The sequence below is a fragment of the Lepidochelys kempii genome, chromosome 7 (assembly GCF_965140265.1).
Source record: "Lepidochelys kempii isolate rLepKem1 chromosome 7, rLepKem1.hap2, whole genome shotgun sequence".
In the NCBI taxonomy this organism is placed as follows: domain Eukaryota; kingdom Metazoa; phylum Chordata; order Testudines; family Cheloniidae; genus Lepidochelys; species Lepidochelys kempii.
This window is the reverse complement of record NC_133262.1, coordinates 15,416,591-15,438,646: the sequence shown is the minus strand read 5'-3', so window position 1 is coordinate 15,438,646 and position 22,056 is coordinate 15,416,591. Positions and strand designations below refer to the sequence as shown.

At 40.0% G+C, this 22,056-nt stretch overlaps 2 protein-coding genes across 13 annotated transcripts in view; one reads left to right on the top strand and one right to left on the bottom strand.

The window, feature by feature from the left end:
• Positions 1–22,056, top strand: part of SUMF1 (sulfatase modifying factor 1) — a 553,524-nt gene that overhangs the window by 73,861 nt on the left and 457,607 nt on the right. For 6 of the 10 annotated variants that reach the window (XM_073351178.1, XM_073351172.1, XM_073351171.1 and 3 more), the window contains one exon: positions 4,623–7,065. The exons of 2 other annotated variants lie outside the window; for them this stretch is intronic. In XM_073351178.1, coding sequence (XP_073207279.1) covers positions 4,623–4,770 — 148 coding nt within the window. In that variant the 3' untranslated portion in view covers positions 4,771–7,065. Of the gene's footprint in view, positions 1–3,044; positions 3,705–4,622; positions 7,066–22,056 lie in introns of those variants that run through there. 2 more of the 10 variants (XM_073351168.1, XM_073351173.1) reach the window with 2 other exon arrangements.
• On the bottom strand, positions 10,836–20,224 carry LOC140914100 (histone-lysine N-methyltransferase SETMAR). 3 transcript variants are annotated; one of them, XM_073351179.1, is made up of 2 exons: positions 19,840–20,224; positions 10,836–15,304 (listed from the first exon to the last, which is right to left on the bottom strand). In XM_073351179.1, the coding sequence occupies exons 1-2, from the start codon at positions 20,203–20,205 to the stop codon at positions 14,486–14,488; spliced, it is 1,185 nt and encodes a 394-aa protein (XP_073207280.1). In that variant the 5' UTR covers positions 20,206–20,224; the 3' UTR covers positions 10,836–14,485. The 3 variants fall into 3 exon arrangements, 2 of the variants coding, with proteins under 2 accessions (XP_073207280.1, XP_073207281.1); XM_073351180.1 differs by having other exon boundaries at positions 20,065–20,224; XR_012159767.1 differs by lacking the exon at positions 10,836–15,304 and adding an exon at positions 17,372–17,490 and having other exon boundaries at positions 20,065–20,155.

Sequence of the window (22,056 nt, the reverse complement as noted above, 5' to 3'; positions counted from 1 at the left end):
AGTGGGTGTGTGGGAGGGACAGAGGGAGAGGAGGGAAGACAGAACACAGAGGACCAGAGGGATACAGACAGCTCAAAGGAGCAGCTGGAAGGACTGTGTATGACCTGGAAGACACCTGGGGAGAGGGTGCAAGCTGAAAAGGCTGTTGTTGGCTCTGTGAGCAAAAGAAGAAATTTCCTGCTATTTGATTCCTTCTGTGTTCAGAGACTAGGACTTCAGACATTCCTTGTAAATAAACAAGATTGCATCAAAGAAATATGTGTATTGCCAATTTCTCCTCCTAACTGAAATGTCCCCAGGGCCCCAAAATTTGACTAGCCACTTGGATCAAAAAGGGGCAACTCTTATAAATGTCATAAACAAGCACATTTGATCTGGAAGGAAGATGATGAACAAAGGAATCCCATAATGTCATTTTTAAACACCTGCCAGTTTAATCACATTTTTAATTAGTGTATGTAGGAAAATCATTAGCATCTCCAAAGGTAAATGCAAAATATTAACTGTTCTAAGCATATTGCAATTCATGAATGTGGACTTCTCAGTTTTCAATATTAAGGCACACTTCATTAATGTTTGAAATGCTCTCACTATTTGAACATTATAAGGAGAGAGGTGGAGAGATCCTATTCCATTGTTAAAGTGTCTGTATATAAACACAACCAGTTACCTCTGCTTTCTGCAGATGCTTCTAGAATATTTGTCACTTGAGAGTTAATGTTTCCAAAAAGTGAGGAGTGTTCTACTTGATAGGAAGAGGTAGATAAAGACCCCTAGTTTTTGTGTTGACCTACGTTTTTACAAATAACTCCTTTTGCCTGTCCCAAGTTAACATCATAGTTTTGCAGCTTTAATCATGCTTTCAGTGAATTTATTCTCCAAAAGGGAGCAAAATGCAAAGTCCAATAAATGGTGTAGTGGAAGAGGGAAAGCTAAAAAATTTTCAGTACCTACAGTTTGTTAAACTGAAGTAAAACATACTTCATATTATTTAATACTGCGTGCTGGAAATCTGAAAGGTGCTGAAATGAAATCTCTCCAACTTATTCAAATTTGTGTTATGCTAATTGCTGCAAGTTTCTTACTCTCTGCTAACTGAAAATACGAACTGGAGTGGAAGTTTATCTTTTTAAATCGGTAGTCCAAGGTGAGGGACTAAAGTTTAACCGTAATGAAGTTCATTTAATCCTTTCTGAATAATTTCTGGTGGCCCTTCCATTAAAAACTCTAGGCCAAATTTATCCTTGATGCTAGTGGAGCGAATTACACCTGGGATGAATTTGATCCCTTTTGTTGGACTGTAAGTGTGGTAAGCCTGCGTATGTTGTTGAGACAGTGCTCACACAAAACAGATATATAAATTACTAATCTTTTCAGATTTTCATTTTTGGACTAAAAAATCTGCAGTATAACACAAAAGTTATCTACACTGGAAACCACTGACTTGGGACTGTGTGTATGTGTGTCAATCCTTGCATCGTCTCCATTGACTGTTTAGTGCTTGTGAACCATTCCTGACTGCCACCACTGAAGATTCAAACCTGTTATGCACAGAACAGGTACAGAATTAGCAGTGCAAGCTTTTGACAGTTCCTTACCAATGTGCTTCAGTCCCAGCAGAGGGGCCACATTAAAGAGAGTCTGAGAGGGTAGGTCACGCTGGATAATCCTGTGCTGCCTCCCTCATATCAGAAAGATTTGAAATAACAGTTCCTCCTCTTACTTTCCTAAAGGGGAACTTCCACATAATTGCAGCCTATTCTGAAATCAGGCCAGCAAGAGAGGAAACAGTCAGCGCAAAATCATTGCTTCCCAAGAACTTCTGAGAGGCAGCTGAACCATCTATCCCAGTGGTTTTGTTTTAAATGAAAATGTTTGTGACAGCAATATAAGATGCAATATAGATTATATCAGAGTATAGGTATCCCTAAAAAGACTACCAACAGGAATACCAGAACATAAGATGGTCTTCAGTCCAGTTGCTTTTTTTCCTCAGGATGTCATTCAGTCATGGTCAATAGGATTTTTTTAGACAGATGTCAGTACCTTTCACTTCCAGATCCTCCTTATGTATCAAGACCCTTTGCCCCATTAAATCAGTTTTATTCGATACAAAGAGAAAAAGTAGAATAATAGAATGCCTTGACGACAAATCTTGTGCAATGAGAAAAGGCTAGTTTGCACTCTTACTGTCAAATATTATGTTGTACAGCTACATTGATTGGGTTAAACTGAGAAATATTTGTCTGATCTTATCGCTGTTTCATTGTCCAAACCATGAAGTGCTACACTAGAATCTAATCTGTGCCTTATTAAGTATGTTTCAGTCTTATGTTGGAAATTAGGGGGGGGGGGCAGCACGGGAGAGAGGCAGGATGCAATTCTAAATTTGACCTATAAAGTTCTTCACACATGATCAGAATTTTCAATTCTTCAAATGCATGGAATACAGATTTTTTTAAAAGGGGAATAGAGGGAGAGATCTATTAGTTACTAATCTTTTCAGATTTTCATTTTTTGACTAAAAATCTGCAGAATAGCGTAAACGCCATCTATACTGGAAACAACTGAAAAGTGCAAGAAAAAGTATATTGGAATATACACTGAACTGCATTCTGAAATGGACTTGCATTAAATATATTGATGTATATATACTTTAAGCTTGTGCAACTACTGTTTATGGTATTTCATCTAAAGTAAATGTATTACAGTTCTCAGTAAGTTAATATTAATTAGGGTTGCCAGGCATCCGGTTTTCGACCACTGCTGCCTCCCCCAGTGCCCCATCGCCCCAGCCCCTTCTGCTTCCGTACCCACCTCCCCATCCAGGACTTAATTTGTGCCCAGACTTGCTGGGACTGGGTAAGTCTGCTGTGAAAAGTGACATTTGTATGTTTGTTAATATCACTTTTCATAACAGACTTAGTAGCTAGCAAGTCTTAAAAAAAGGGAGGGGGGCAATCAAAAAAAGCAAAAGAAACAAACAACCAGAAAAAAAGACAAGACTGTGAAAAGCACCTTATTTGTGTTTCTATTCTGTTTAGGTCCTGTAAAGAACAGAGACAACTGTACATTGTTTTTATTATTGAGTCTGCAAAAAAAACCCTGTATAAATAAATTACAATGATTTGGACGTGTATATGTGCATATTTATTATTTTTTTCCTAAGGTTAATTAAGTATTTTAGGAAAAATTGTCAGAGTGATCACCAGCAAGAGTTTGGTGGCTGTACTCTGAGGCCACCAAAAATTTGTTGCAAGAACCCCATTAAGCTTGTATCTGTAAGCACTGTATTGCTGACTAAAGCATCATAGCCTCCTGTGGCACTGCATAAATAACAGTGCTTTTAATCTTCAGAGTAGTTTACAAACTGTCCTTCATTTTCAGTACATCTGAGGTAGGTAATTATTCCCGGTGTACCTCTTGCTGCATTTGTAACAGAGTCAATTTATTAGTTCCCTGTCCTGAAGAACTTCAACAAAATATACAAAGATGGGGGCGGGAGGTGGAGTGGGATTAAGGGTAACCAAGTGTTCAAATAACTGTCAGGTTTCAGAGTAGCAGCCGTGTTAGTCTGTATCTGTAAAAAAAACAAAAAAACAAAAAAAACCAGGAGTACTTGTGGCACCTTAGAGAATAACAAATTTATTAGAGGTTTCAGCGTAGCAGCCATGTTATTCTGTATCCGCAAAAAGCAAAGGAGTACTTGTGGCACCTTAGAGACTAACAAATTTATTTGAGCATAAGCTTTCGTGGGCTACAGCTCACTTCATCGGATGCATTGAATGGAACGTATAGTAAGAAGATTATATCTATCTATCTATCTTAATTAGCCTCTTACAGACTGTAAGAGGCTAATTCATTAAGATGTGCTATTATCAGCAGGAGAAAAAATCTTTTGTATTGATAATCAAGATGGCCCACTTAGACAGTTGACAAGAAGGTGGGAGGATACTTAACATGTGGAAATAGATTCAATATGTGTAATGACCCAGCCACTCCCAATCTCCATTCAAACCCAAGTTAATAGTGTCCAGTTTGCATATTAATTCAAGATCAGCAGTTTCTCCTTGGAGTCTGTTTTTGTGTATTACACATACTGAATCTATTTCCTTCAGTTAAGTATCCTCACACCTTCTTGTCAACTGTCTAAATGGGCCATCTTGATTATCACTACAAAAGTGTTTTTTCTCCTGCTGATAATAGCTCATCTTAATTAATTAGCCTCTTACAGTTTGTATGGCAAATTCCACCTTCTCTGTATGTATATATATATCTTCTTACTATATGTTCCATTCAATGCATCCGATGAAGTGGGCTGTAGCCCATGAAAGCTTACGCTCTAATAAATGTGTTAGTCTCTAAGGTGCCACAAGTACTCCTGGTTTTTTGCAAATAACTGTCAGAATTTCTCCTTGAGTTTCATCTCTTCCATCCAATAGGCTTTTCCAACCTTTCCCCATCAGCCTGGTGCTTGACTGTGATCTTTGTCAGTCAGTAGCAAACATCATCAGCAATTGAAATGCTCTGGGATATTAGTCTAACCAGCCCTTACTTATGTAGACATAGAGACAAGCTGTAATATGCACTTAAGTGACTTCTTTTTTCTTCTCATCGTCTAGTCCTATTGCTACAGGTATCGCTGTGCAGCCCGCAGTCAAAACACTCCTGATAGTTCTGCTTCAAACCTGGGATTCCGTTGTGCGGCAGACACTCTGCCAGCTTTACAGTGACAGAACTTGTTGGTGCTCTGAAGCCACAGGGAACTAAAAATTTCACTCCAGGACGAGGAGTTTTGTGGAGCTCCAGCCTGCTGAGATGTTCTGCAGTTACCAGTCTCTAGTGAGACAAAACAAGATATCCAGCTAATTAAAAAAGACCGCGTTGGAGAAAATCACCTTCCAAAATAAGTCAATGCTAATCAGAGACATTTAGTTCTATAACTAATCTTTGGGTTGAATTCCCATCTCAACTGTGCAGGTGAAAACATGGAGTTAATGCTATTAATTTAATTAGAAATATTCCAGATTTACACCAGCATAAAACGAACCAGAACTTTCCTGACTGCATTTTGAAAAGGATATTTTGCTTCCGATACTATTTTTCTCTCCTTTAGAGAAGATGCTCTTCAGTACTGAGTAAGTATTTTATGATAGATTTACCTACGTGATCCAAAACCCTCAAGTAGGCTTTACATACTTTGGGAGGAGTTAAAGGAAAATCTGAGCTTTTGTAGCATGGTATTTACTTGTTACATCCTGAGTAATATAGGAAACATATTGTCAAGTATAACTGAGGGTCACGGATGGAAGAAAAAATTCCACATTAACTATTACCCTATATTAGCAATTGGCTATGCTTTTGTAGATTTAGGCTACCTACAAATGTGTAGGTAGCCTACATTTGTAAAAACTTAGTGTAGCTCTTGTTGCTGTCACACGTGAACATTGTGTTCAGAAAGGACCCTTGCCCAGGTGAGCAGTAATTTTCTCCCTTTCTAAAAAGTGGCAGCTTTTATGAGAATAGGGATGATAGTCCCACAAAGGAATGAGCATTATTTCCCTTACGCTGGAAACTTGTAGCAATAGAAACACACCGGAGATTTCCTTTAACGTCTATCTAACATTGTGTAGATTTATTTTGGGGGTTTTAAGTTATTTATTCAAACTAGTGGTTTCAAAATTTTCTTTGCTAGTGAATGGCTCTTCTTGTATGAAAGCTTGCATGAAAAGACAGGAAATTTGAACTGAATGGAAAGTTTCTCATAGGCTTCATTGGGAAAACCTTGAGGTTGTCCTTAGATAAGTTTCAAAATGTATTGAAAAGCTCAGTGATAGCTAAATGTAGTTGTGGCTGGTAAATTAACTCAATCATCTTGGGCTTTTCATGTTAAAATACACTTGAATCTTTCTTCTCTAATGTGCTTCACTCTTACCAGCAGAGTGCTGCTGACTCTGGGGCCCAGTCTTAGGGGCAGATGAAAAAGTTTCCACGTCAACCACTTACTCTTTATTCTAACTTTAATCTAATCAAGAAATTTTCTGTTTGCTAAATATTAAGAAGCTCCTAACCTGAATGTGCCAATCCCTTAGGCATGGGTTCTATTCCCAGCTGTTCCACAGTGATCTAGGACAAGTCCTGTGTCTCGGTCTCCCCATCTATACAAAGGTGCATAAGAGTGATTCCCATTTTAAAGTGCTTTGAGATCTATGAATACAATGGGGTAAGTGAGTTTGTAATAGCAATATTTTGTATTCATATTATTCGCTTGTTTCCAGCACTTCTTGCCTATAACTTTGATAGGTAGGTTTAGTTGCTAACTTCTGCCCTGGGATAGTGAGTTTCCCGCCGAATGGAAAGCCACTAGAGAGGTTTATTCCTAGGGGAGTGACCGTGCAGTTCACCCACCCCAGACCCCATTGGCATAGGAACTAAAGTTACACTTACACTGAATTTTAGTCTGTCGTGTAAGCCATTAAAGTATAAACATTTGCCAATGCCAAGTGTTAAAACATATCACATAATCATAGGAAAAAGCTGTGGTATCTCAAGCCACTGTTCGGGAACTGTTGGGAAAGGCCGACCAGTTGTATATACTAAACACAGTGCTCAAAATAGTGCATCCACTGAAACAAATGGAGAGAAATGCTGTCCATCTTAGTTTAAACTTCCTTTGCCATCATAGGGACATGTCTGCCTTTGTGGAAGGGAGTATGCTTTCATGAAAATTCTTTGAGTTATTGTCATTGTTGAACACTGCTTATTTATATATAATATTAAAAAAGTGTCTGGTTCTGAAGCTTTGAAAAATCATAGGAATTTTTGTCTCTAAATGGCAGCTTCAGAATGCTTGTTTAGAAGTGGGGCATGTCTGTCAAGATTTACTGTCCCCTGAGTGACATAGGTGTGAACTTCCTTCTGCTGGTCTTTCATTCTGATGGTTTAACTTGTTTGTTTCATATGTACAGCATTAGCTTGAACTAGTTCCACCTTTTTTTTTTTACATTTTTACAACAATCGATCAGAACTTTGATAAAATGATTAAACTGAACATTCTGTAAACAACTGAGGTTTTTGTGTTACTATTCGTCTCACTTCACTCTTCAGCCATCTGCGAAGCATGTGGTTTGTCACTGGGCAAATTAGATATTCCTCTACCAGTGGTCAGAGAAACAAGGTAAACTTCCTTCCCCTTTATTTACCAAAAGAGAACAATGCCATATTTAAAACTTTTTTATGCTGGAAGATGGAAAGTGGGAAAACTTTCTTGGATTAAACAACTACCTTGACACAAATAATAGTTGAGAAAAGTTAAAAGTACAATATTAAGGCCTCTAATTTAAAACTAATAAAAAAATAAGAAAATGGGTAGCATCCTCTAAAGGTATTTATTATTATTTTTTCAGATCTCTCTAGCCCCTTCTATCCTGTTTACAGGTGACTTTTAAGGAAAAGTCTGGTGAACGATAGCTTGCTGTTTTCCAGTGGTGATGCGCTAGTATTCACATCCTTAAGATTTAAAAATAAATGGAGGGGGGAAAACAACTTTTAAATTAATCTGTTGTAACTGAATTTCTCACATTGCAACACATACAGGCAGTTGAAAGATGAACAGTACTGCACTCAGGGTTGGAATCCAAACTCTTGGCCTTTTGAGTTGTTTGGATTTGATCCATTATTAAAGTGAACATGGAACAGTGAATTGGCAGATCAGATTTTGTGGTGGGCCTAATCCTTGGAGGAACAGGCTATTTGGACAGATTGATACAATTTATAACACAAAGTCTAAAGAAATCTTACTTATTGGATATTTACTATTTGAAGACCTTACGTGCAATTCATAGGACAAGTCTGAAAACTCTGTAGCAGTTGGTAGTAGAGATGCAGCTGACGGAGAATGCACTTCAATCTTTTTTCAGTCGTCTTCTAGAGAGAGGTAGCATTCTGGTAGCCTTTATTCAATCAAGGAAGGCAGCTGCAGTACAGCAAAGATCTGTGTTTTTGTCACTTAACACTTACTTGCCATGAAAGTGATTAGGACCAAATGACAACGTATTACTTTGATAGTGTTCTAGCAAATTCTTTAGTTTTGAAAGTACAGATATCTTGAGTGTCTGGGTCACTCTCACCAGAAACAAAGATCAACTGGCCAGGACTAAAAGAAAAGAAATACATTACATGCAGATACAAGACTCACCCATGTCCTCTGGTTCAGTGCCAATAATGCAGATTTGATATGGCTGTAATGCATTTTGAATTTACACTTTTCCAAGTAGTTGGAGCCTTGCCAAATATATTCACAACAAGAGAATAATTGGAAGCAGTTCAATTGATCTTAAAAGCCCATCTAATCTTAGGGGATGGAAAAATACAGTGCTATGGGAATATTACAGAAGTTGTTTACAGTGAGGAATAGGAGGTAGATTGGACCTTCTTTTAATTTAGATATCCAAATATCCCAGCTAAAAAGTGATAGGCATGATTCTGTTTTGGGAGAAAAAGACTTCTCTGCACCAAAAAGTAGAGCTTGAAGTCTTATCAAGTGCTGTGTTCTTTTAATATTTAGATGAAACCCTATTACAGATGAGGATACAGAATCTGTGGAACTTCTCTTGAGATGTAGATTTCTCCTAAGAGAAATCCAAACCTTATTCAACTAATAGTTTAAGGTATTAATCACTGTTCAGAGAGTGCCAGTCATGAGCAAAACCATAAACTCAAAATCTAAGTATGGTGCTTTTAGGATTAACTTATCTATAGAAATGACAAAAGTGAATCATTAGATATGATCTTCAATCTATCTCTACCTTCTGCTGTAACTCTAATCACACATAAAACCCACTTAAGTCATTCTCCACAACCACAGTTGGGAGACATACTTATAGAATAGGGTGAGACTAAGGTGAAAATCCAGCAGTAAAGTGTATGTGAAGACAGTCCAGCAAAGAGCAATCAAATTCCCTTGGCCCTTCATCAGCGTCAAGTAATGATTCAGTTCCAAAATGGAGTCCTCATCAGAAGAAAAATAAAGCATCACTGTTGGTTTATGGAAGTTAATGTATCTGTCATCAGATAGGTAGCTTGTAGTACATGCTGTATGCACAAATGTTATGAATATAGGCTGTCAAATCATGGAGAAGAAACACAGCAAGGGCTAGTTGAGCGTGCCCAGAGCATTTAGTTTACTGCTTAATGTGTTAATGAATTATATCAAAGCCAAATCTACACCTTTCTACTTGAAGGAAGGGAAAACTCAAAACCAAATGCCTTCTGTTTTAAACATCCATGTCCCCGTTAATTTAATCTTGTTTAGGAATTAATATAGCTGATAGCCAATCTGATCAAGGAGAGCATTCTATAATGTTGTCTATCTACATATTTTCTATAACTGCAGCTTTATACATCAATCCTTGATTAGTTATTACTCGACTGTTGGCTGACTGTGTACACACAGTTCCCCACAAAACAAAAAAGCTCTACTATGCTTATAAAGGCTTTTTTTTTTTTTAAATTGGGAAGTGGTCCCCTCCCAAAAAAGGATTATTAACTAAAGTAATGGGATCTAATGCTGATAAGGAAAAACAATGGAGACATGTAACAAAAAATGAAAGGACACTTCCTCTGTCTGCTATATCACATTTACTAAACTAGTGCTATGAAACAGGCAGTGGTTGCACTGTTATGATAAGATTAGGCAGCTCCTTAGTCTTTCCATTGTGGCACATGATTTTCCCAAACTTGTCCTGCCTAGTAAGACAGCAGTGTTCAAAAACAAAACACCCCCTGCCACACACAATAAACACATGCCCACTGTCTGGGAACTATGGCAACACCCTTGTACGTTTTGTTTCATTGTCTTGTATGCAGCTAGCACAGTGGTTCTCAACTCTGGTCCACCACTTGTTCAGGGAAAGCCCCTGGCAGGCCGCAGCATCCACAAGTTTGGCCAATAGCGGCTCCAACTTTCTGCAGTCCCCATTGGCCTGGAGTGGCGAACCACAGCCAGTGGGAGCCGCTATTGGCGGAACTTGCGGACGCCGCGGCGGGGGCTTTCCCTGAACAAGCAGTGGACCAGAGTTGAGAACCACTGAGACAGCCACAGAGCTGGTAGTGGCTACCAAATGAGAAAAATTATCACTTTTTTCCCCATTTTTGCAGTGTTTCTTCTGTTTGGGGCCTGACTTCTGACTTATGGCAATAGTGTGCTCTTTGGCAACACTTGAAGCCTTATGTTTGCAGATCCTTGGCTGAAAGGCACTTTAGAAATGCAAAAATACGTTTACTCAACTCCTAGTTGAGGATAGAAGCTACATTCATGTCACTTACAGCTGTACTGCTAAAACTTAAGATTTGGGGACTTTATTTTTAACATTGTTTAAAAGTTGAAACAATGTAATACTAATAGGATCTTTTGTTCTTAGGCATTTGATTTTTTGAATCCTACCTTGTCTTGGATGGCTTCTGTGCATTACTCCAAAATTTGCATAAAAATTTAATCCTAGCATAAGATCTAATTCTTTCTTTGACAGAAGTGAAAGTGTAGATGGGCTTTAGGGAGTGTGTGGGTTGTCAAAATGGGAAACTAAGGAAAGACTAGCACCTCAGTTACAGCAAGCAAAACCAAAGCTCTTCCCTTTCCAAGATGGGTGGATGAGATACTCCTTTTGCAAATTAACACCTGGAAAACAGTGAAGGTGTATTATCACTGGAGGTGCTATCTGGCCAACATCCTTCAGAAAAACGAGGGTAAAGTGAGCTGTAGCTCACGAAAGCTTATGCTCAAATAAATTGGTTAGTCTCTAAGGTGCCACAAGTCCTCCTTTTCTTTTTGCAAATTAGAATGTGTATTTAAAGTAACTGTTTAGGTGCTGACTGCTCCAACAGGACAAATAGTATGATTGGAAATACATACTACTTACAAACTTAAAAGTACAATAGTGTCTCACTCAGCAGAATGGGACATAAAAACAAATAATGAAGCAGACACAGAACTATCTTTTAACAACATCCACCCTTAGTGTTCTTTCCTTAAGTGTTTGGCAGAAGTGGCCCCCTCACTGCCTGTTTCGCAAATGTCCAGGACTTACAGAAACAGATTGTGAAGGGCGTTGCCACTGACCATCTTTTCCAGTTAGAAAAGCAGCAGCATGTGGAACTGGAACTAGTTTCATAGAATTGTATTCCTTATCCTACTGTGAAATGTTTGTATGGCGTGGAACCATTCAGGCCATCCCCTTACTGCTGAAAATCAAAATGCAAAGGTGCAATATTGCTTCTGAGGCACTGTAGTAAACAGCAGTCACCTTGCTGAAGGTTCTCCACCATTGCAGTACTTTACCTGCAATTACTCCTAAGTACCCAAATAAAGCAGATTTGTTTACAAATTTATTGGACAGACATGTATGTTTGAACACTGTGTGATATTTAATAGACCCAAGGTACAGTGAATTAAGATAACATGAGCTACTCAGTAAGTGAGCCACTTAGAGTACATCTTGTATTACAGAAAGCATACATTGAAATAGTTTTTAATAGACTGAATGGATTTTTCTGTGTTGTAAAATGCAGGTTTAGGTTTTTTTAAAAAAATTATAATTTAATCTGATCTACTGGCAATTGACTCATCTATCCTGTTCTTAAAAACTGACTTTAATATATGTTGTACCACCTCACCACCCAACAGCACAAGACAAAACATTACAAATAAGCTAGTCCAGCAGCCAAAACTAAGCAGTGCATCGATGAATCTACTTGCCCTTCAAATTTTACCACAAAGGTAGTGTTGGTTTCCCAGTAGTATGATTTTGGGGGAAGGGTGGGGGATGGGACACTGGAAACTGGGGGCAAAAGGTAGTGTAGGGGAGCACTAAATCTTTAAACTAGCCCAACTGAAACAGACTGGACTTAAAGCATGCTACAAAGAAAGACGGTATGGAATTACAGGAAAGGCGTGAGAGACCCTTTTCCTTTTCTAAACTAGGATCTGAGAGTAGCTCTGCCCTGATTGGGGCCTACCTGCCGTGAAGGAACAAAGTATGGTCTTTCCTTGGGCTCTGAAACATCTTTCATGTTCTACATTTTCAACCCTTCCATCTAGAATGTTCAGTCAAGATCAGTTTTAGGTAGGGGCAAGAGTGGTTCTTTTGTGCAGATGCCTCATGCATAAAAATGTTAATCTCAAAATTAAAGAAATAGATATAAGATGGAAATTGAATCGAAAATATCCTGCTTACTTACAATAAGATTCCTTCTGCCCCCAAAGAAAAATTAAGTGCTAAGTGATTGTGCATTTCATCTCTTGAGGATAGGTGAGTTGGTTGCCACCCTTGCCGCACTTTACTTACTCAAGACACCAACCAATAGGAAGTTTCTCTTACGTGCACCTCCACCATACACAACTAGCAGAAGCAATCATTTCTAAGGGAGAAAGAGGAGGTACTCTGACGCCATCAGATGGTTATGGACTGATGACAATCAGTAACAGTGCTAGTGGATAGTTTTGGGACACTCACTGGTCCACAACAACTGGCCTAAAACTAGCAATTTAACTCATACTGCTAAACATTTTGTATTTTTTAGTTGTAAAGTGTAGCCATTACTTTATGTATCTTTGAAACACCACTATCCCTCCTATCTGCAATGACAAAACTCTGCTTCCCTGTTCCTTATAACCCAAGACAGAAAAACAATTTGGTTTGAGAGAAAAAACAGGCTAACAAAACATTTGACTGCATAAAAAAATGCTTGAAAGGACTAATATAAAATAAAACAAAAACCTCCTCTTCTCTGTGCCATCTGTTGAACAATGCAGAAACAGATGCTTGTTCGCAAAGGTGTTGTATATTAGCATCTACCACTTCAGTCTGTTTTGCCAGACACACAGGTCGTGTATTGTACTACTCCACAAAGTGGAGTTTGGATTTTCTGCACACTCCCTCAGTTGTTTTGCCAACATCAGCTGGAAGCATCACTGAGGTGATGCATGCTATTTCGAAGGGATGACTATACATCTACATTGGTGCCCTCTTGTGGCTAACAGAGCCTATGCCTTGAGATGGAGCGAGTTCAGAAAAAGTTAGAATGATCACAGAGGAGGCCTGGGGTACAGAGTCAATTTCAGGGAACAGAGGAGAAAATGGAAAGTCAAGTGTTCATGGAACAGAATTAGCTCCCTAGCCAGTTACAGTCAAGAGGGGTGAGCAGGAAGAGCGGGCAAAAGATGGGGAGGCGGGAATACATTTCACTTAATATTCTGTAAAAGCTGGTCATGAAATAGGAGGGGCTCAGCTACAGCGTTGGATAAAAGAAAGTGACTCCTAATTTTCAAACAGGCTCCAGAACAGGAAAGGCAATTCATGTTTTAAATAGTTTTAGTTTGCAGGAACTATTAATGGCACACAGTTTAAAAAAAAACAAAAACGGGTGCCACCTTTGTAAATGCCACTGTTAATTTGCACTTGTCACCTTGATTTTTTCCCCTAGATTTAATTCTTAAAAAGAAAAGGAGTACTTGTGGCACCTTAGAGACTAACAAATTTATTTGAGCATAAGCTTTTGTGAGCTGCATCCGATGAAGTGAGCTGTCACAAGTCCTCCTTTTCTTTTTGTGAATACAGACTAACACGGTTGCTACTCCGAAACCTTTAATTCTTAAGTGATTTTTTTCCCTTATCTAACTCATCTCCCCAAATTCCCTCTTTTCTGCACCTACCATTCTAATTCAATCTGTTTCTATATACCTCGCTGTCCACTGAAACAGGCCTTATATCAAAACCTTCAACTTCCCTTTGAGCTGTGGCAAGTTATCCTAAGCTTTCTTGTTTTAACAGAAAAAGGTTAGCTGTGGCAACATGTCACCCATTTAGCTCTCTCTTGCATCATCCACCTGGAATCAAGTTGAGAGTACAGGAGATTGTTCAGCAAGTTGTCAGGAACTCTGTCTTGGCTTTTGTCCAAGGCCAGCTCTAACAGTCAGAGCGGTAAAGCAGATTGCAGTCGCCTCTCCTGAAAACACCATTTTTCCCTTTTGCACATACTGTCTAACATAGTCACCCGCAGCACTTTACCCCTGCCTGAGCTTCTGTTTATTCTGCACCAGCAGTGCCTCTGCTGATTCCTCCTTCACCTATGTGTGAAGTATTAACCCTTACTGAGATGTAAAGTTATGGGGTCACTGTGTCCTGAGCCTATGCCTCTAACTGTGTAAGATTATAGTGTACGTAACAATTACTTCCTACACTTTGCCTATAGTCCTAATGAGTCACTTAACCTTTCACTTGAAGCTAGGTGGAGTGGCATTTCCTATTTCCCCCTCCCACATCTTGCCATTATACTTCTACCCTTGCTGTAGCTGTGTGTGTGTGTGGGGGGAGGGGAACCTATGGTCATTTTTTTGGGTGGCAGCACAAAGGAATCTCATTCCATTTTTGTTTAGGCACATCTGACAATAGATGCTATATTCACCTATATCAATCTTTTTTAATCCCTATGCACAGCTGTTTCCTTGAGAAACTTTGCCAAAAGTTTGTTTGCCTGGTGTATAGCACAGAGAGCTATCATATGGTAAAAAACCAACACATGATTTAGCACCACAGTAACAGGGTTTTTTCATTACATCATCTTCCTCCAACATTTCCTGCTCTCTTTTGATTAACGGTACATTAAGAAATCTTCCAGAATAATCATATGAAAGTTCTTCTCCAGCAGAGATAGCAGCAGCAGCGAAAAGTGCCAGTTTGGGCACCAGTGAGTCAATTCGGACAGGAACCATAAATAAATTTGGCTCACAAGAATGGTTCAGGAACCTGCCAACATTTCCTGTATTTACAGGATCAACAAATGTCTCTATTATCTGTCCATCATACAAGTGTTCCCTCACAGCTATAATATAGTTTGAATCCTCTGGTGTCTGTGCCTGTATTCTTCTACATGCCTCACGGAAGCATAGAACTTCACCAGCATATTCACACACAAATCTTCCTTTTGGTATGAACTCCAGTGTGCGGAGACCCCAACCCTTCTTAACAGTCTTGAACACCTCAAGTCTGAATTGTAAACCCCTCTGAATAACCCTGTTTTGACAGAACTCACCACAATGGCACATAGCATTGCATTCAAAAATAGGTCTAGCATAGTCCATTTCACCTCCTATGTATTTGATGCATAAACTGTTATAGTTTTCACCATGGCGAAGACACGAACAAGTGTTGGCCACGCAGGAAGCAGTAAGACAATTACATCCTGGAAAAGTGATTTCAGAAGGGTCAGTGCCTTCTCCTGCTCCCGCCACGTGCTCTGGGCTGTACTGCAGAGATAACAAATTAAAATCATTTTGATAACTATACTCCCCTTCACAGAGACAAACACAACATTTCTCATGAAAATAAAGGGGCCAGATTTTCAAAAGACCTTGACCCCCAGGAGCTTCCAGTATTCCCCAGGAGAATAATGGATAGTGGGCACTTTTGAAAACCTGGCCCCCCCAAAAAGCATATACTAATCAGCTCACTACAATATAACATTCTTGAGATCTGTGTCCTGTAAAGACAGGAAAAAACAAAAAAATAAGGTGCATTACAATTTAACATCTCCCAGGTGCCTAATAGTGATAACTGCCTTTCAAATGACCACTGTTCTTCAAGCATCTGGTATGTAAATTAGTAACTCCTAGAATCTTTCGATATTTCATATTTACAGAGGGGAACTGTTTCAAAGTTTTGCCAATTTAAAGTTATAAACCAAAAGCTCTCTTTATCTATACTGATTGTGATGATGGGTCTGTTGTGAAAGCAGAAATGTGTTTTCCTTTAGTTTCAGTACTCAGCTGCAACTGTGTAGTTCCTAACAATAGCATTACCAGTTACTGTATTTTTATGTCTTTTTAAAAAAGCGAACATGACATGAAAGAAGTAATTAACAGTGCTTGAACTCTTAAGTCCTTGATCATGGATCAGATCCAGTGAATACACTGCTCCACCACTGTATCTCAACCCGACCCAAGAGAACCCAGTCCTCTCAGAATAAGAAGGCAGTTCAGTCTCCATCATCTTTCATTTCTTGGCCTATCAGTAGGGCCCTACCAAATTCACAGTCTATAGTTGTCAATTTCACAGTCATAGGATTTTTAAAATTGTAAATTTCATGATTTCAGCAATTTAAATCTGATATTTCATGGTGGTGTAATTTTACTGGACCTGACCCATAAAGGAGTTGTAGAGCGGGGTTGCGGTACTGCTACCCTTATTTCTGCACTGCTGCAGGCGGCCACTCTGCCTTCAGAGCAATTGGAAAGTGGCGGCTGCTGGCCCGGAGTCCAGTTCTGAAGGCAAAGCCACTGCCAGCAGCAGCACAGAAGTAAGGATGGCATGGTATGGTACTGCCACCCTTACTTCTGCACTGCTGCCTGCAGAACTGGGCCCTCAGTCAGCAGCTGCCACTCTCCAGCCACCCATCTCTGAAGGCAGCTCAGAAGTAAGGGTAGTAGTACTGTGACCCCGCCCCCCAATAAACTTGTGACCCCCCCTGCAATTTCCTTTTGGGTCAGGATCCCCAATTTGAGAAACACTAGTCTCCCCTGTGAAATCTGTATAGAATAGGGTAAAAGCACACTACAGACCAGATTTCACAGTCCATGACGCATTTTTCATGGCCCGGAATTTGGTGGGGCCCTACCTATCAGATAAGACTGTCCACAGGGAGGCAATTGTGATGTAGACTTCTAAATGGATCCAGAAAAATCTCTTCCTGGATATATGCCAAAATCTGGAAACAAACAATTTTTTTTTAAAAAGTGAAGATGGGTGTCTAGGTGAATTAGCTAGGAGAGGCAGGGGTGGGCAATTAAAAACAGCTTTATATTTTTTCTATTCTAATTCCTATTTGCTAATTATGTAGATGAACTCTTTTGAGACCAGTTTTTAAAATGCAAATCCTAGTCCATGTGGATTTAAGGTGAATATGCAGAGTGCTACATTAATGATTTAATTCCTAAAACCAGCCCATTGGATAAACCAGAGATAAATTCTCACCCCCCCACCACAAAACTAATGCATCTAATTTTATCTAGAGTGCCCAGACATGAGTTAATTATTCTGAGCACAAAAGAATCCCTTAAAATAGAAAAGGCATACACTATGCTTCTATTTATTTACATAATAGACAGAAAGACAAGCAGATGGTGATGTTAATTTCCTAGTTAATCTACATATATAAATCACTGTGAGATTGAGTAAATTATTTAAACAGAGTATTACTGTTTTATCAAACACACACCTCTTAGGCCAATTTAAAAGCTCTATGAGAACAGTGTTTGACTTTGAAAATAATTTCTAGCCATCATTTTTATTTTTAATATAATCCAAAAAGCTTTACATTTTGAGATGGTAGATATCTTGTCACATTCAGACCCAGTACTAGTGATTTTATTGTCACAAGAGGAAAGTCTGTTGCAGAGGCAGGTATCTAAGTGTTCAGAACTGTATATCGATGCATCTGCAGAGGACAAAAATGAGTTGGTGATTGCATTTCAACCTGGTTACCACTTAAGGAAGGGATTTGGTTTAGTTCAGACAACACAAAGCTGGAATTCATGCTTTCAAAATTACACAAATGCCCCTGGCAGGCCCAGATTCACATTAGAGTGAATATTCGTATGATGAAGGACGGTGATTGAAACTTCGCTAAATTTTGGAGTCAAAATATAGGTATTTATAACAAGATACTCCAGAGTCATGCTTGTTTTCTTTATAATGTTCCGTTTGAAGGAAGGCAGCATATTATACAGAAACCTAAAGTACATACTGTGATTAAAATGTTACAGTGGCCTGTTATGTTAAATTCTGGATGCTCAGGAACATAACAGTTCATTCAGAGGTTTATTTTCCCCTCAAGTAGGAGCTTGCTCAGCCACTTGTGTTTAAATCAGAGCAAGTTCTGAATCTTTCTAACATTCACTTATCTTTGATACTCCCTTATACACTGACGAGAGTTTCCTATTTTCCTAAAATTTCACAAGCCCACATCATTTAAAATGAATGTAATGTTTAGTCCAAGATGTGGCTCCATTTTCATTATGGGAATTCAGGTTCTTAAATTCTGTTTTCCTATGAATCCACCACTTAATCAAAATCTAACTAGCCATACACCTCTGGGGAATTTGTTTGTAACTCTCTATAAATAGTTTAGAAAAGAGATTGGATACATTAGGAGTTGGATCAGGACTTAGTTAGAATGAGAAGTGACTGTTAACGTTTCAAAACTTTCACATAATTTATTGTGTTAACCACCTCACACAGTGTGGCACTCTAAAGTGCCTGTCAAGTTCATTCTTTGATTCCGTTTTACTGAAGAAATAACTATAATCCCTACTAGCAATGCACTTGTTTTAATGGTTGGGCTATAAATTAACTTATGGCAATATATTATTTCTGGAGACCAGCAGGTGAGATATGGCTTTAAAATTAAAATCTGTAAAAACTGTCAGCAAGGAAAAAGGAGGTAGTACAACTGAAAATGTTTTAGAGAGAAGAGCTTTTCCATTAAGATCTAGGATGCTTCCTTTAAAAAAAAAAAGTGCAAAATATAATTTTTAACCTGAGACCAGCTAAAATTGGTGCTTTGATTCCCCATTAATCTATAAAGAGATAGCAGCAAAAAGATGTACTAACGTTACTTTTTAAAAAGTAATGTTTGTTTCAACTATTTGCTTATTTACTGAGTCTTGCAGGTACAAGCTGTAAATCATGCTTTCTTGGGCTTTATCTTTTTTAAATGGCCAAGTGGCTGCTGGAAAGCAAAAGAATGTAAGTAAGTAAAAACACATCAGCAGGGCATCCAAATAGAGGATATTTTAAAATACATGTACTCAGCTATATTCTACCTATTTAAAAATATTTTATAAAAATCTTTCTTGAACAGAAGTGGAAGAGCCAACCATGTTGGTGGGGTTTTATTTTTGCAAGTTACGGGAAATTAAACCATTTTATTCCTAGATCTAAAATGTTGGAGCCTGGCCCCAGAATATTACAAACACCAGGTGGGTGGGGTAATATCTTTTATTGGACAACTTCTTGAACTCAAGCTTCTTGAAGTTGTCCACTAAAAGAGATCATCTCACCCATCCTGTATCTCTAGACAGCAGTGAGGATTTTCTAAGCCCAGATTTGTTTCAGAAGGGGCACTTTAGAACCTTTACCAGTTTCGGGCCCCTATCCTACAATAACATGCACACAGTTTGCATAACTTCCAACTTATCTCTGTGTGTATTTTCTTACTATATGTTCCATTCTGTGCAGCCGATGAAGTGGGCAGTAGCCCACGAAAGCTTATGCTCTAATAAATGTGTTAGTCTCTAAGGTGCCACAAGTCCTCCTGTTCTTTTTGCGGCTACAGACTAACACAGGCTGCTACTCTGAAACGGCAATCTGGGGGTGCAGTTTCAGGCTTGGGGCCAGCAATCAGAACTTCCTTTGCACCTATTAAAGATTTATGGCACACGGAAATGGTACCTGTTTGCAGAAGCCCCATGTTATGTACGGCTTTCAACGTGACACGTGTATTTCCCTCTCCCCAGCCGGGGAACGCATACATTTAATTTGATACCGTTTGAGGGCGTGTGCTGATTCGTTTTCAGCACCAGCCGAACTTTTCCCGCAAGGAAGAGGGCTCTTGGCTAAGGCCACAGAGCCCTCGATTGCACTACAGCATAGACTGCAGACCGCACGGCCCAAGGGGGACCGCCCACTCGAGTGTAACATTCGGGCAAGGCTCGCCGAGCCCCGAGCTCGTTTCTGCGAATTCAGACCGGACAGCGCGTGCCCGGACCAGCAGGGCCCTGCTCACCCCAGCCACGGATCCGAGCCCTGCACCCGGCGGGCGGGGCTCGTGGGCTCGGCCACAGGCGCCAGCAGCCCGGGCGGCCTCTGAATCGGCAGCGGCGCTGGAGGCGCGCTCGGCTCCCCGGGGGGGGGGTTGCTGCGGCCTGGGCCGACGCTCCTCTGTCTCTCTCTGGCGCGGCCAGCTGCCGCTGCGTGATGGGCCGGGGCCGGAGCCGCCGCCGCCGCCTACCTGGAAGGGCGGGGGTTCCTCGGACGGCGGCCACAGCGACACGGGTAGGCTCTCCAGCCCCCGGCTCAGGTCCTGTTCCTGGGGAATCGCCTCCATGCTTCCCGCGGCCAGCCGGGGCCTAGGCCTGGCTGCTGTCGCCATGGCAACAAACCCCACTGTCCTCCCCTCGGATTGGCTCCCAAGCGACATGTCCTTGTGTGATTGGCCGAGATGAAGGACTTCACAGGCGGAGACCCGGAAGCGTGTGTTCTCTTAAAGGGACCACAGGTGGGGAGGCCGACCGTGGAAGAGGGTCTTTCTTTCTGACACACACAGGAAGAGATCGTTGTGTGCGTGTGTGAGACACGGACACCTCCACTCATCTGATGGCATTGTGTGTGAGACACAGACATTCTCTCAGACACTGAGTGTGTGACAGAGACACACACACAGCGACGTGCACATCAGACAGACACAGACTCGCACAAACACAACGACATTGTGTGTGTCAGCCAGACACACTCTCTCACACAATGACATTGTGCGTGTCAGACAGACAGACTTTCACATACAGGCGATGACATTGTTTGTATTGCCCCAACACAATCTGACAGGGTGCTGTTGCACCCTGACTTAGTATATTATTTTTGTTATGCCCCCTCCCTCTCCTAGGCCCTGTGAGGCTTTGTGAAATGACGGTGTTTGTAAAAAGAAAAGGAGGACTTGTGGCACCTTAGAGACTAACCAATTTATTTGAGCATGAGCTTTCGTGAGCTATAGCTCACTTCATTGGATGCATGCAGTGGAAAATACAATGGGGAGATTTATATACACAGAGAACATGAAACAATGGGTGTTACCATACACACTGTAAGGAGAGTGATCAGGTATGGTAACACCCATTGTTTCATGTTCTCTGTGTATATAAATCTCCCCATTGTATTTTCCACTGCATGCATCCAATGAAGTGGGCTGTAGCTCACGAAAGCTTATGCTCAAATAAATTGGTTAGTCTCTAAGATGCCACAAGTCCTCCTTTACTCTTTTTTTAAACATACATCACATTTGGCTGGGTTATTTTCTCCACATAAGGTACCACCATTGGCTATTTTTAATTCAATCACATTTACCTGACATTCAACAAAATCTTTTACTACAGAATCTTTTTAAACTTTCTTAGTGAAATGTCATTTGGAAGTGCTGAATACTTTAAAGCTTTCACTATGAAATGAAATCTCTCTTGCTTATTTTGAAGATACAAGTTTGTGATTGAGTTCTGGAGGTTTAGTTAGTGTTCTTGTCCCCCCATGCAAGCATTTTAAATTAACTTTTCTTACTTCTGTATTTGAACTGAGCTAATATATGTTTTAAAAATATCACTTCTGTGGTTGGATGTTCTTTGCTCTCTGTGGTTTTACATGAGAGATATGAGATCAAATGCATGTAAACTGGAAACTGTAGTTGTCATAATGTGATAACTCTTGACAACATTTAGAGAAGAAACTAGCATATTTTAAAAAATTAAATTCAAGAGTACAAAGTAAGGGCCCAATTCTTCTCCCTTGACTTACCAAAGTAAGGTTTCTATGTGAAGGAATATATGAACAGGACGTAGAACCAAGGTCTCTCCTTGTTTGGGAAGCTTGACACGATTCTGCCAGTGCAAAGCTGCCCTGAAACTGGCTTAGCCAACTACAGGAGGATTACCCATGTGGCAAGATCATCCAGTGGAACAGAACATTGAAGGCTGGTCCTGCACCACCCTTCTTCTGTGGCAAGCATATGCAACAAGGCTAAGAAAAGAGAACACTGACTCAACTTCTCAGTGTTCTGGTGATTCCTAGAAACTGTAATGGTCCCTTGGGTGGATCTGCGTTGGCTCATTCTCATTAGCTGAGCCTGTGATAGATATTTATTCTAGTGCTATAGAATTAAAATTCTAAATTTCCTAGCCAGGCCTGAACTCCTCAGTGGGGCTGCTACCCAGTGACCTATATATTTGAAAGCTAGGAA

What these genes read in the sequence shown, in the direction of transcription:
- LOC140914100 (XM_073351179.1), bottom strand. Translation starts at nt 20,205, where the DNA reads ATGGCGACAGCAGCCAGGCCTAGGCCCCGGCTGGCCGCGGGAAGCATG. An exon ending in GGCTCGGATCCGTGGCTGGG is followed by an intron (nt 15,305 to 19,839) that starts GTGAGCAGGGCC and finishes TTATCTCTGCAG; the next exon opens with TACAGCCCAGAGCACGTGGC.